The 15,613-nt window shown below is 40.9% G+C and overlaps 1 protein-coding gene across 1 annotated transcript in view; it reads left to right on the forward strand.

The window, feature by feature from the left end:
- Positions 1-15,613, forward strand: part of fer1l6 (fer-1 like family member 6) — an 80,108-nt gene that overhangs the window by 14,389 nt on the left and 50,106 nt on the right. The window contains exons 9-14 of the mRNA XM_045704928.1: positions 1,787-1,973; positions 4,308-4,500; positions 5,037-5,389; positions 5,574-5,676; positions 13,582-13,786; positions 14,067-14,187. Coding sequence (XP_045560884.1) covers positions 1,787-1,973; positions 4,308-4,500; positions 5,037-5,389; positions 5,574-5,676; positions 13,582-13,786; positions 14,067-14,187 — 1,162 coding nt within the window. The remainder of the gene's footprint in view (positions 1-1,786; positions 1,974-4,307; positions 4,501-5,036; positions 5,390-5,573; positions 5,677-13,581; positions 13,787-14,066; positions 14,188-15,613) is intronic.

Below are 15,613 nucleotides of genomic sequence, written 5' to 3' on the forward strand. Positions count from 1 at the left end.
TTTTTGATACATTTGCAAAAAAAAATTAAAAACATATTTACAAAAGTATTCAGCCCCATTGGCTATGAGACTCGAAAATTGAGTTCAGGTGCATCCTGTTTCCATTGATCATCCTTGAGATGTTTCTACAACTTGATTGGAGTCCACCTGTGGTAAATTCAATTGATTGGACGTGATTTGGAAAGGCACACACCTGTCTATATAAGGTCCCACAGTTGACAGTGCACGTCAGAGCAAAAACCAAGCCATGAGGTCGAAGAAATTGTCTGTAGAGCTCCAAGACAGGACTGTGTCGAGGCACAGATCTGAGGAAGGGTACCAAAAATGTCTGCAGCATTGAAGGTCCCCAAGAACACAGTGGCCTCCATCATTCTTAAATGGAAGAAGTTTGGAACCACCAAGACTCTTCCTGGAGCTGGCCACCCGGCCAAACTGAGCAATCAGGGGAGAAGGGCCTTGGTCAGGGAGGTGACCAAGAACCTGATGGTCACTCTGACAGAGCTCCAGAGTTCCTCTGTGGAGATGGGAGAACCTTCCAGAAGGACAACCATCTCTGCAGCACTCCACCAATCAGGCCTTTACGGTAGAGTGGCCAGGCGGAAGCCACTCCTCAGTAAAAGGCACATGACAGCCTGCTTGGAGTTTGACAAAAGACACCTAAAGACTCTCAGAACATGAGAAACATCTCTGGTCTGATGAAAGATTGAACTCTTTGGCCTGAATGCCAAGCGTCACTTCTGGAAGAAACCTGGCACCATCCCTACGGTGAAGCATGGTGGTGGCAGCATCATGCTGAGGGGATGTTTTTCAGTGGCAGGGACTAGAAGACTAGTGAGGATCGAGGCTGGGATGAAGAGAGCAAAGTACAGAGAGATCCTTCATGAAAACCTGCTCCAGAGCGCTCAGGACCTCAGACTGGGGCAAAGGTTCACCTTCGAACAGGGCAACGACCCTAAGCACACAGCCAAGACAACGCAGGAGTGGCTTCGGGACAAATCTCTGAATGTCCTTGAGTGGCCCAGCCAGAGCCCCGGACTTGAACCCGATCGAACATCTCTGGAGAGACCTGAAAATAGCTGTGCAGTGACGCTCCCCATCCAACCTGACAGAGCTTGAGAGGATCTGCAGAGAAGAATGGGAGAAACTCCCCAAATACAGGTGAGCCAAGCTTGTAGCGTCATACCCAAGAATACTCAAGTCTGTAATCGCTGCCAAATGTGCTTCAACAAAGTACTGAGTAAAGGGTCTGAATACTTATGTAAATGTGATATTTCAGTTTTTAATTTCTCATAAATTAGCAAACATTTCTAAAAAACAGTTTTTGCTTTGTCATTATGGGGTATTGTGTGTAGATTGATCAGGTAAAAAACAATATAATACATTCTAGAATAAGGCTGTAACGTAACAAATTGTGGAAAAAGTCAAGGGGTCTGAATACTTTCCGAAGGCGCTGTATGTGGTTTTCATCAAACCCTGCAGTCCTCAGCTATCCTCTGGGAATACAATGGACATCTTTCTGTATATGTGTTTACCCAAATCAATTACATTAAATTCAAGCACAGCAATGAAGTTAAAAAGACAGCTCAAACAGATCTGGAGGTTAGCCCAGGAGGTTAGCCCAGGAGGTTAGCCCAGGAGGTTAGCCCAGGAGGTTAGCCCAGGAGGTTAGCCCAGGAGGTTAGCCCAGGAGGCTCGTCCAGCAAATCCAGGAGGTTAGTCCAGGAAGATAGTCCATTCAGATGCCATTCTCTCTCAAAATGTTTTCACCCTCTGACCTTTGACCCAGGAACTTGTTGGTTCCCGAGGGGTTCCCCTCAGAGCGTCCCTGGGCCAGGTTCTATGTGAAGGTGTACCGAGCGGAGGGTCTGCCTCGTAACAACTCCTCCATCATGGCTAACGTCACCAAGGCCTTCATAGGGGACAACACAGCCCTCATAGACCCATACGTGGTGGTGACCTTCTTCAAACAGATGGTAAGGTTATTGATAAGGAGACAGACAGACTCATGATTCTACAGTAAGGTTATTGATAAGGAGACAGACACCAGTACATGATTCTACAGTAAGGTTATTGATAAGGAGACAGACAGACCCTGGTACATGATTCTACAGTAAAGTTATTGATAAGGAGACAGACAGACACAGTACATGATTCTACAGTAAGGTTATTGATAAGGAGACAGACACCAGTACATGATTCTACAGTAAGGTTATTGATAAGGAGACAGACAGACTCATGATTCTACAGTAAGGTTATTGATAAGGAGACAGACAGACTCATGATTCTACAGTAAGGTTATTGATAAGGAGACAGACAGACTCATGATTCTACAGTAAGGTTATTGATAAGGAGACAGACAGACTCATGATTCTACAGTAAGTTTATTGATAAGGAGAGAGACACCAGTACATGATTCTACAGTGAGGTTATTGATAAGGAGACAGACAGACACCAGTACATGATTCTACAGTAAGGTTATTGATAAGGAGACAGACAGACTCATGATTCTACAGTAAGGTTATTGATAAGGAGACAGACACCAGTACATGATTCTACAGTAAGGTTATTGATAAGGAGACAGACAGACACCAGTACATGATTCTACAGTAAGGTTATTGATAAGGAGAGAGACACCAGTACATGATTCTACAGTAAGGTTATTGATAAGGAGACAGACAGACCCTGGTACATGATTCTACAGTAAAGTTATTGATAAGGAGACAGACAGACACAGTACATGATTCTACAGTAAGGTTATTGATAAGGAGACAGACACCAGTACATGATTCTACAGTAAGGTTATTGATAAGGAGACAGACAGACTCATGATTCTACAGTAAGGTTATTGATAAGGAGAGAGACACCAGTACATGATTCTACAGTGAGGTTATTGATAAGGAGACAGACAGACACCAGTACATGATTCTACAGTAAGGTTATTGATAAGGAGACAGACAGACTCATGATTCTACAGTAAGGTTATTGATAAGGAGACAGACAGACTCATGATTCTACAGTAAGGTTATTGATAAGGAGACAGACAGACCCTGGTACATGATTCTACAGTAAAGTTATTGATAAGGAGACAGACAGACACCAGTACATGATTCTACAGTAAGGTTATTGATAAGGAGACAGACAGACTCATGATTCTACAGTAAGGTTATTGATAAGGAGACAGACACCAGTACATGATTCTACAGTGAGGTTATTGATAAGGAGACAGACAGACACCAGTACATGATTCTACAGTAAGGTTATTGATAAGGAGAGAGACACCAGTACATGATTCTACAGTAAGGTTATTGATAAGGAGACAGACAGACTCATGATTCTACAGTAAGGTTATTGATAAGGAGACAGACACCACTACATGATTCTACAGTAAGGTTATTGATAAGGAGACAGACACCAGTACATGATTCTACAGTAAGGTCATTGAGCTGTTAAAATGTGTATTGTCTGTATTGTCACAGTTGACAATAAGCCATAAGAGTTGGCAAGACAGCACCAACATATTCTGGACCAGGCTACAAGAACAGGCCACAGACAGAAGTGCGAAGAACACTTGGTCCTAGCTACTTCATATCTCTCTCTCTCTCTCTCTCTCTCTCTCTCTCTCTCTCTCTCTCTCTCTCTCTCTCTCTGTCTCTCTCTCTCTCTCTCTCTCTCTCTCTCTCTCTCTCTCTCTCTCTCTCTCTCTCTCTCTCTCTCTCTCTCTCTCTCTCTCTCTCTCTCTCTCTCTCTCTCTCTCTCTCTGTCTCTCTCTGTCTCTCTCTCTCTCTCTGTCTCTCTCTCTGTCTCTCTCTCTCTCTCTGTCTCTCTCTCTCTGTCTCTCTCTCTCTCTCTCTCTCTCTCTCTCTCTCTCTCTCTCTCTCTCTCTCTGTCTCTCTCTCTCTCTCTCCTCTCTCTCTCTCTCTCTCTCTCTGTCTCTCTCTCTGTCTCTCTCTCTCTGTCTCTCTCTCTGTCTCTCTCTCTGTCTCTCTCTCTGCTCTCTCTCTCTCTCTGTCTCTCTCTCTCTGTCTCTCTCTCTCTCTCTCTCTCTCTCTCTCTCTCTCTCTCTCTCTCTCTCTCTCTCTCTCTCTCTCTCTCTCTCTCTGTCTCTCTCTCTCTCTCTCTCTCTCTCTCTGCTCTCTCTCTGTCTCTCTCTCTGTCTCTCTCTCTCTCTCTGTCTCTCTCTCTCTGTCTCTCTCTCTCTCTCTCTCTCTCTCTCTCTCTCTCTCTCTCTCTCTCTCTCTGTCTCTCTCTCTCTCTGTCTCTCTGTCTCTCTCTCTCTCTCTCTCTGTCTCTCTGTCTCGCTGTTACAGGGCAGAACGTCCACCCAGAAAAGTACAGCAGACCCTGAGTGGAACGAGCAGATAATATTTACTGAGATGTTCCCTCCCCTGTGTCAACGGCTGAAGATCCAGGTGTGGGACGAGGGCAGTATGAACGACGTGGCCATAGGAACACACTACATAGACCTGCGGAGGATCTCCAACAAACAGGATGGGGACAAAGGTCAGGGGTTATGACTGACTGAGCTGGCTGGCTGGCTGGCTGGCTGGCTGGCTGGCTGGCTGGCTGACTGACATCATGCTTTGTTATAGGATGAATTATACGATGTTTTCAAAATGGAACCCTATTCCCTATATAGTGCACTACTTCTGTCCAGAGCCCTATAGAACCCTATTCCCTATATAGTACACTACTTTAGTTCAGAGCCCTATAGAACCCTATTCCCTTTATAGTGCACTACTTTAGACCAGAGCCCTATAGAACCCTATTCCCTATATAGTACACTACTTTTGGCCAGGACCCTATAGAACCCTATTCCCTATATAGTACACTACTTCTGTCCAGAGCCCTATATAACCCTATTCCCTATATAGTACACTACTTTAGATCAGAGCCCTATAGAACCCTATTCCCTATGTAGTACCAAAAGTAGTTCCAAAAGTGGAGAACAAGGTGCCATTTTGTTGTCTCGAGTTCCAGTCTGTCTCAGTATGTTAATATAACGGTCATGTGTTATAATCTCTTCCCTCTGTCTCCAGGTTTCCTCCCTACGTTCGGACCGGCCTGGGTCAACATCTACGGTTCGGCCCGTAACTTCTCTATGGTGGACGACAACCCCGAACTGAACGAGGGGGTCGGGGAAGGGGTGTCCTGGAGAGGAAGGGTATACCTGGAACTGGCTGTAGAGATACTGTCAGGTGGGGGAGGAGGAGGAGGAGGGGAGTCCAAGCTGTCCCGGTTAGTCAAACCTCTGAAGGACGCTAAGGCAGGTAAAGCAGCAGGAAAGGACCCTAAGGGGGCAGGAGGAGGAGGAGGAGGAGGAGGAGCGGTGGAGGAAGAGAAAGCCAAGGCCCTTGGGGCGGAGGTGATACCGGTGGAGTCTCCACCTCAGGTGAGGAGAGATATATAGAGTTTTGGTAATGATGGAAGATTTGTTTAGCTGACGCCATGACTACAGCTTATCTACTTGGGGTTTATACACACACAGAAAGACATAGACAGAACACTCTTACTCATTTCAGTGTTGAACCTATTTTGTCCTGTTTTCTCCTGTCCCGTCCCTCCCCTCCCCTCAGCTCAATGACAAGGACAACTTTTTGCTGTTCGGAACGGTATTCGAGGCCACGATGATCGACAGAAAGATCGGAGACAAACCCATCAGCTTTGAGTTGTCTGTTGGTAAGTATTGATAAATCACTGACAGTCTGTCATCTACTCCACTCTACACTGCTCTACTCTACTCTACTCCACTCTACACTGCTCTACTCTACTCTACACTGCTCTACTCTACACTGCTCTACTCTACACTGCTCTACTCTACACTACACTACTCTACACTGCTCTACACTACTGTCATCTACTCCACTCTACACTGCTCTACTCTACACTACACTGCTCTACTCTACTCTACTCCACTCTACACTACACTACTGTCATCTACTCCACTCTACACTGCTCTACTCTACACTGCTCTACTCTACACTGCTCTACTCTACACTGCTCTACTCTACACTGCTCTACTCTACTCTACTCTACACTACTGTCATCTACTCCACTCTACACTGCTCTACTCTACACTGCTCTACTCTACTCTACTCTACACTACTGTCACCTCTACTCTGCCTACTCTACACTACTGTCATCTACTCCACTCTACACTGCTCTACTCTACACTGCTCTACTCTACACTGCTCTACTCTACTCTACTCTACTCTACACTACTGTCATCTACTCCACTCTACACTGCTCTACTCTACACTGCTCTACTCTACTCTACTCTACACTACTGTACACTACTCTGCTCTACTCTGCTCTACTCTACACTACTGTCATCTACTCCACTCTACACTGCTCTACTCTACACTGCTCTACTCTACACTGCTCTACTCTACACTGCTCTACTCTACTCTACTCTACTCTACACTACTGTCATCTACTCCACTCTACACTGCTCTACTCTACACTGCTCTACTCTACTCTACTCTACACTACTGTACACTACTCTGCTCTACTCTGCTCTACTCTACACTACTGTCATCTACTCCACTCTACACTGCTCTACTCTACACTGCTCTACACTACTGTCATCTACTCCACTCTACACTACTGTCATCTACTCCACTCTACACTGCTCTACTCTACACTGCTCTACTCTACACTACTCCACTCTACACTGCTCTACTCTACTCTGCTCTACTCTACTCTACTCTACACTACTGTCATCTACTCCACTCTACACTGCTCTACTCTACACTGCTCTACACTACTGTCATCTACTCCACTCTACACTACTGTCATCTACTCCACTCTACACTGCTCTACTCTACACTGCTCTACTCTACACTGCTCTACTCTACACTACTCCACTCTACACTGCTCTACTCTACTCTGCTCTACTCTACTCTACTCTACACTACTGTCATCTACTCCACTCTACACTACTCTACTCTACACTGCTCTACTCTACTCTACTCTACACTACTGTCATCTACTCCACTCTACACTGCTCTGCTCTACTCTACACTACTGTCATCTACTCCACTCTACACTGCTCTACTCTACTCTACACTGCTGTCATCTACTCCACTCTACACTGCTCTACTCTACACTGCTCTACTCTACTCTACACTACTGTCATCTACTCCACTCTACACTGCTCTACTCTACACTGCTCTACTCTACTCTACTCTACACTACTGTCATCTACTCCACTCTACACTGCTCTGCTCTACTCTACACTACTGTCATCTACTCCACTCTACACTGCTCTACTCTACTCTACACTACTGTCATCTACTCCACTCTACACTGCTCTACTCTACACTGCTCTACTCTACTCTACACTACTGTCATCTACTCCGCTCTACACTGCTCTACTCTACACTGCTCTACTCTACTCTACACTACTGTCATCTACTCCACTCTACACTGCTCTACTCTACACTGCTCTACTCTACTCTACACTACTGTACACTACTCTGCTCTATTCTACTCTACTCTACTCTGCTCTACTCTGCTCTACTCTACACTACTCTACTCTACTCTACACTACTGTACACTACTCTGCTCTACTCTACACTGCTCTACTCTACTCTACACTACTGTACACTACTCTGCTCTATTCTACTCTACTCTACTCTGCTCTACTCTGCTCTACTCTACACTACTCTACGCTACACTCCTGTACTCTACTCCCCTCTACACTGCTCTACACTACTCTGCTCTACACTACTATACTGTTCTACTCTATTATACACTACACTATTATACACTACTCTACTCTATTATACACTACACTATTATACACTACTCTATTATACACTACTCTACACTACTATACTGTTCTACTCTATTATACTCTACTCTATTATACACTACTCTATTACACACTTCTCTACTCTATTATACACTACTCTATTATACACTACTCTATTATACACTACTCTATTATACACTACTCTAATCTATTATACACTACTCTAATCTATTATACACTACTCTATTATACACTACTCTACTCTATTACACTCTACTCTAATCTATTATACACTACTCTACTCTAATCTATTATACACTACTCTAATCTATTATACACTACTCTATTATACACTACTCTAATCTATTATACACTACTCTACACTACTATACACTACTATACTGTTCTACTCTATTATACACTACACTACTCTATTATACTCTACTCTATTATACACTACTCTATTCTACTTACTCTATTATACACTACTCTATTACACACGACTATACTGTTCTACTCTATTATACACTACTCTATTATACACTACTCTAGACTGCTCTACTCTATTTTACACTACTCTATTATACTCTACTCTATTATACGCTACTCTGCTCTACTCTACTCTATTATACAGCACTATTATACTCTACTCTATTATACGCTACTCTGCTCTACTCTGCTCTACTCTATTATACACTACTCTGCTCTACTCTGCTCTATTATACACTACTCTGCTCTACTCTATTATACACTACTCTACTATACACTACTCTGCTCTACTCTATTATACTCTACTCCGCTCTACTCTATTATACACTACTCTTCTCTACTCTGCTCTACTCTTTTATACAATACTCTATTATACTCTACTCTATTATCCACTACTCTACTCTGCTCTACTATACACTACTCTACTCTATTATACACTACTCTGCTCTACTCTATTATACACTACTCTACTCTATTATTCACTACTCTATTATACACTACTCTACTCTACCTCTACCTATTATACACTACTCTACTCTATTATACACTACTCTACTCTATTATACACTACTCTGCTCTACTCTATTATACACTACTCTACTCTCAGTACTCTATTATACACTACTCTACTCTATTATACACTACTCTACTCTACTATACTCTATTATACACTACTATACTCTATTATACACTACTCTACTCTACTCTACTCTACACTACTGTCATCTACTCCACTCTACACTGCTCTACTCTACACTGCTCTACTCTACTCTACTCTACACTACTGTACATCTACTCTGCTCTATTCTGCTCTACTCTACACTACTGTCATCTACTCCACTCTACACTGCTCTACTCTACACTGCTCTACTCTACACTGCTCTACTCTACACTGCTCTACTCTACTCTACTCTACTCTACACTACTGTCATCTACTCCACTCTACACTGCTCTACTCTACACTGCTCTACTCTACTCTACTCTACACTACTGTACACTACTCTGCTCTACTCTGCTCTACTCTACACTACTGTCATCTACTCCACTCTACACTGCTCTACTCTACACTGCTCTACACTACTGTCATCTACTCCACTCTACACTACTGTCATCTACTCCACTCTACACTGCTCTACTCTACACTGCTCTACTCTACACTACTCTACTCCACTCTACACTGCTCTACTCTACTCTGCTCTACTCTACTCTACTCTACACTACTGTCATCTACTCCACTCTACACTGCTCTACTCTACACGCTCTCACACTACTGTCATCTACTCCACTCTACACTACTGTCATCTACTCCACTCTACACTGCTCTACTCTACACTGCTGTCTACTCCTCTCTACACTGCTCTACTCTACACTGCTCTACTCTACTCTACACACTGTCACTACTCCGCCTCTACACTGCTCTACTCTCTTCTACACTGCTCTACTCTACTCTACACTACTGTCATCTACTCCACTCTACACTCTGCTCTACTCTCACACTGCTCTACTCTACCTCTACTCTACACACTGTCATCTACTCCACTCTACACGCCACTCTACACTGCTCTACCTACACTACTCACCTACTCCACTCTACACTGCTCTACTCTACTCTACTCTACACTGCTCTACCCACTCTCACTCTACACTACACTACTGTACACTACTCTGCTCTATTCTACTCTACTCTACTCTGCTCTACTCTGCTCTACTCTACACTACTCTACGCTACACTCCTGTACTCTACTCCCCTCTACACTGCTCTACACTACTCTGCTCTACACTACTATACTGTTCTACTCTATTATACACTACACTATTATACACTACTCTACTCTATTATACACTACACTATTATACACTACTCTATTATACACTACTCTACACTACTATACTGTTCTACTCTATTATACTCTACTCTATTATACACTACTCTATTACACACTTCTCTACTCTATTATACACTACTCTATTATACACTACTCTATTATACACTACTCTATTATACACTACTCTATTATACACTACTCTAATCTATTATACACTACTCTATTATACACTACTCTACTCTATTACACTCTACTCTAATCTATAATACACTACTCTACTCTAATCTATTATACACTACTCTAATCTATTATACACTACTCTATTATACACTACTCTAATCTATTATACACTACTCTACACTACTATACACTACTATACTGTTCTACTCTATTATACACTACACTACTCTATTATACTCTACTCTATTATACACTACTCTATTCTACTCTACTCTATTATACACTACTCTATTACACACGACTATACTGTTCTACTCTATTATACACTACTCTATTATACACTACTCTAGACTGCTCTACTCTATTTTACACTACTCTATTATACTCTACTCTATTATACGCTACTCTGCTCTACTCTACTCTATTATACAGCACTATTATACTCTACTCTATTATACGCTACTCTGCTCTACTCTGCTCTACTCTATTATACACTACTCTGCTCTACTCTGCTCTATTATACACTACTCTACTATACACTACTCTGCTCTACTCTATTATACTCTACTCCGCTCTACTCTATTATACACTACTCTTCTCTACTCTGCTCTACTCTTTTATACAATACTCTATTATACTCTACTCTATTATCCACTACTCTACTCTGCTCTACTATACACTACTGTACTCTATTATACACTACTATGCTCTACTCTATTATACACTACTCTACTCTATTATTCACTACTCTATTATACACTACTCTACTCTATTATACACTACTCTACTCTACTATACTCTATTATACACTACTATACTCTATTATACACTACTCTACTCTATTATACACTACTCTGCTCTACTCTATTATACACTACTCTACTCTATTATTCACTACTCTATTATACACTACTCTACTCTATTATACACTACTCTACTCTACTATACTCTATTATACACTACTATACTCTATTATACACTACTCTACTCTACTATACACTACTCTGCTCTACTCTATTATACACTACTCTACTATACACTACTCTGCTCTACTCTATTATACAGTACTTTGCTCTACTCTACTCTACTCTATTATACACTACTCTGCTCTACTCTACTCTATTATACACTACTCTACTCTGCTCTACTCTATTATACAGTACTCTATTATACTGTACTCTATTATTCACTACTCTACTCTGCTCTACTATACAATACTCTACTCTATTATACACTACTCTGCTCTACTCTACTATACACTACTCTATTATTCACTACTCTATTATACACTACTCTACTCTATTATATACTACTCTACTATACACTACTCTGCTCTACTATATTATACAGTACTTTGCTCTACTCTACTCTATTATACATTACTCTGCTCTACTCTATTATACACTACTCTGATCTACTCTATTATACACTACTCTACTATACACTACTCTGCTCTACTCTATTATACACTACTCTGCTCTACTCTATTATACACTACTCTGCTCTACTCTATTATACACTACTCTACTATACACTACTCTGCTCTACTCTATTATACAGTACTTTGCTCTACTCTACTCTATTATACACTACTCTGCTCTACTCTACTCTATTATACACTACTCTGCTCTACTCTATTATACAGTACTCTATTATACTCTACTCTATTATTCACTACTCTACTCTGCTCTACTATACAATACTGTACTCTATTATACACTACTCTGCTCTACTCTACTATACACTACTCTACTCTATTATTCACTTCTCTATTATACACTACTCTACTCTATTATATACTACTCTACTATACACTACTCTGCTCTACTCTATTATACAGTACTTTGCTCTACTCTACTCTATTATACACTACTCTGCTCTACTCTATTATACACTATACTCAATTATACACTACTCTGTTCTACTCTATTATACACTACTCTACTATACACTACTCTGCTCTACTCTATTATACAGTACTTTGCTCTACTCTACTCTATTATACACTACTCTGCTCTACTCTATTATACACTACTCTGTTCTACTCTATTATACACTACTCTATTATACACTACTCTACTCTATTATACACTACTCTACTCTACTCTTTTATTCACTACTCTGCTCTACTCCGCTCTACTGTGCTCTATTATACACTATTCTGCTGTACTCTACTCTATTATACACTACTCTACTCTATTATTCACTACTCTACTCAGTACTCTACTCTGCTCTATTATACACTACTTTACTCTGTTCTGTTATACACTACTCTGCTCTTCTCTATTATACACTACTCTACTCTATTTTACACTACTCCACTCTACTCTGTTATACTCTACTATACACTACTCTACTCTACTCTATTATACACTACTCTATTATACACTACTCTACTCTATTATAGACTACTCTACTCTATTATAGACTACTCTACTCTATTATAGACTACTCTACTCTATTATACACTACTCTACTCTATTATACACTACTCTACTCTATTATACACTACTCTACTCTATTATAGACTACTCTATTATACACTACTCTACTCTATTATACACTACTCTACTCTTTTATACACTACTCTGCTCTACTCTACTCTATTATACACTACTCTCCTCTTCTCTACTCTATTCTAGTTTACTCTACTCTTCTTTACTCTACTCTATTATACACTACTCTGCTCTATTATACACTACTCTACTCTTCTTTACTCTACTCTATTATACACTACTCTGCTCTATTATACACTACTCTGCTCTTCTTTACTCTACTCTATTATACACTACTCTGCTCTATTATACACTACTCTGCTCCGCTCTACTCTCCTCTACTCTACTCTTCTCTACTCTACTCAATTCTAGTTTACTCTCCTCCTCTCCTCTTCTCTACTCTACTCAATTCTAGTTTACTCTCCTCCTCTCCTCTTCTCTCCTCTACTCTATTCTAGTTTACTCTACTCTGCTCTACTCTAGTTTACTCTACTCTATTCTAGTTTACTCTACCTTTCTTTACTCTACTCTCCTCTTCTTCTGTCTCTCCTCCTCTCTACTGTACTATTCTCCTCTCTTCTCCTCCCTTCTCTTCCTCTCCACCTCTTCTCCCTCTCTACTCTACTGTATTCCTCTCCTCTCCTTTCTATTCTCCTCTCTTCTCCTCCCTTCTCTTCCTCTCCACCTCTTCCCCCTCTCTACTCTACTGTATTCCTGTCCTCTCCTTTCTATTCTCCTCTTCTGTCTTCAACTTTATTATATCATATCATATTGTATTCTACTCTGTTCTATCCTTGTGTGTGTGTGTGTGTGTGTGTGTGTGTGTGTGTGTGTGTAGGTAACTTTGGGAACGTCCAGGAGGGCTCTCCCCAGGTCAGCGGTAGGAGGAAGGTGGAGAAGCCAGTAGCAGAGACGGTGTGGGATGGTCAGGATCTCGACAGTACCCCCCTGATGGACACCCAGGACCCCAAACCTGGGCTCTGGCAGTCTCCGTGCCAGTCCACCACACCCCCAGAGAAACCCCACTTAATTGGTGGAAACAGGTACTTCTACCTTGTTGAATTGATCCTGAAGTCAAGCAATGGCAGTTTCCCAGACACAGATTTTTTAAGTCCTGGACTTAGAGAGAAAGCTTTTCCGATTTTTAGAAATTCTCCATTTAATCATGCCTGTTAGTCCAATGTAGAGGGTTCCAGAAAACTGTGCCCTCAATATCCAGAATTGGACTTTAATCTGTGTCTGATAAACCAGCCCGTGGAGTTTAAAAGCATCGACATCAAACGCTAATTACCTAGTAAACTTTGACTCTGTATCCGTCTCAAGGCATTACAATTACCTGCCCATCCATCAGCAGAAGCCTTGTGTCCATGTGATGAGCTGCTGGGAAGACCGGACTTACCGTCTTCACAGCTCTAACTTGCTGGAGAACATCGCTGTCATGTTTGTACGTCACTTTTTCCACGTACCCATTACACGGTTTAGACGGGTTCAAACATGGACTCTAGTAATACCATTACATGGTTTAGACAGGGTTCAATCATGGACTCCAGTAATATCATTACATGGTTTAGACAGGGTTCAAACATGGACTCTAGTAATATCATTACATGGTTTAGACAGGGTTCAATCATGGACTATAGTAATATCATTACATGGTTTAGACAGGGTTCAAACATGGACTATAGTAATATCATTACATGGTTTAGACAGGGTTCAAACATGGACTATAGTAATATCATTACATGGTTTAGACAGGGTTCAAACATGGACTATAGTAATATCATTACATGGTTTAGACAGGGTTCAAACATGGACTATAGTAATATCATTACATGGTTTAGACAGGGTTCAAACATGGACTATAGTAATATCATTACATGGTTTAGACAGGGTTCAATCATGGACTCTAGTAATATCATTACATGGTTTAGTCAGGGTTCAAACATGAACTCTAGTAATATCATTACATGGTTTAGACAGGGTTCAATCATGGACTCTAGTAATATCATTACATGGTTTAGACAGGGTTCAAACATGGACTATAGTAATATCATTACATGGTTTAGACAGGGTTCAATCATGGACTCTAGTAATATCATTACATGGTTTAGACAGGGTTCAAACATGAACTCTAGTAATATCATTACATGGTTTAGACAGGGTTCAATCATGGACTATAGTAATATCATTACATGGTTTAGACAGGGTTCAATCATGGACTCTAGTAATATCATTACATGGTTTAGTCAGGGTTCAAACATGAACTCTAGTAATATCATTACATGGTTTAGACAGGGTTCAAACATGGACTCTAGTAATATCATTACATGGTTTAGACAGGGTTCAATCATGGACTATAGTAATATCATTACATGGTTTAGACAGGGTTCAATCATGGACTCTAGTAATATCATTACATGGTTTAGTCAGGGTTCAAACATGAACTCTAGTAATATCATTACATGGTTTAGACAGGGTTCAAACATGGACTCTAGTAATATCATTACATGGTTTAGACAGGGTTCAATCATGGACTATAGTAATATCATTGTAATGGTTTAGACAGGGTTCAAACATGGACTCCAGTAATATCATTACATGGTTTAGACAGGGTTCAATCATGGACTCTAGTAATATCATTGTAATGGTTTAGACAGGGTTCAAACATGGACTATAGTAATATCATTACATGGTTTAGACAGGGTTCAATCATGGACTATAGTAATATCATTACATGGTTTAGACAGGGTTCAATCATGGACTATAGTAATATCATTGTAATGGTTTAGACAGGGTTCAAACATGGACTCCAGTAATATCATTACATGGTTTAGACAGGGTTCAATCATGGACTCTAGTAATACCATTAC

The sequence above is a fragment of the Salmo salar genome, chromosome ssa21 (assembly GCF_905237065.1).
Source record: "Salmo salar chromosome ssa21, Ssal_v3.1, whole genome shotgun sequence".
In the NCBI taxonomy this organism is placed as follows: Eukaryota; Metazoa; Chordata; class Actinopteri; order Salmoniformes; family Salmonidae; genus Salmo; species Salmo salar.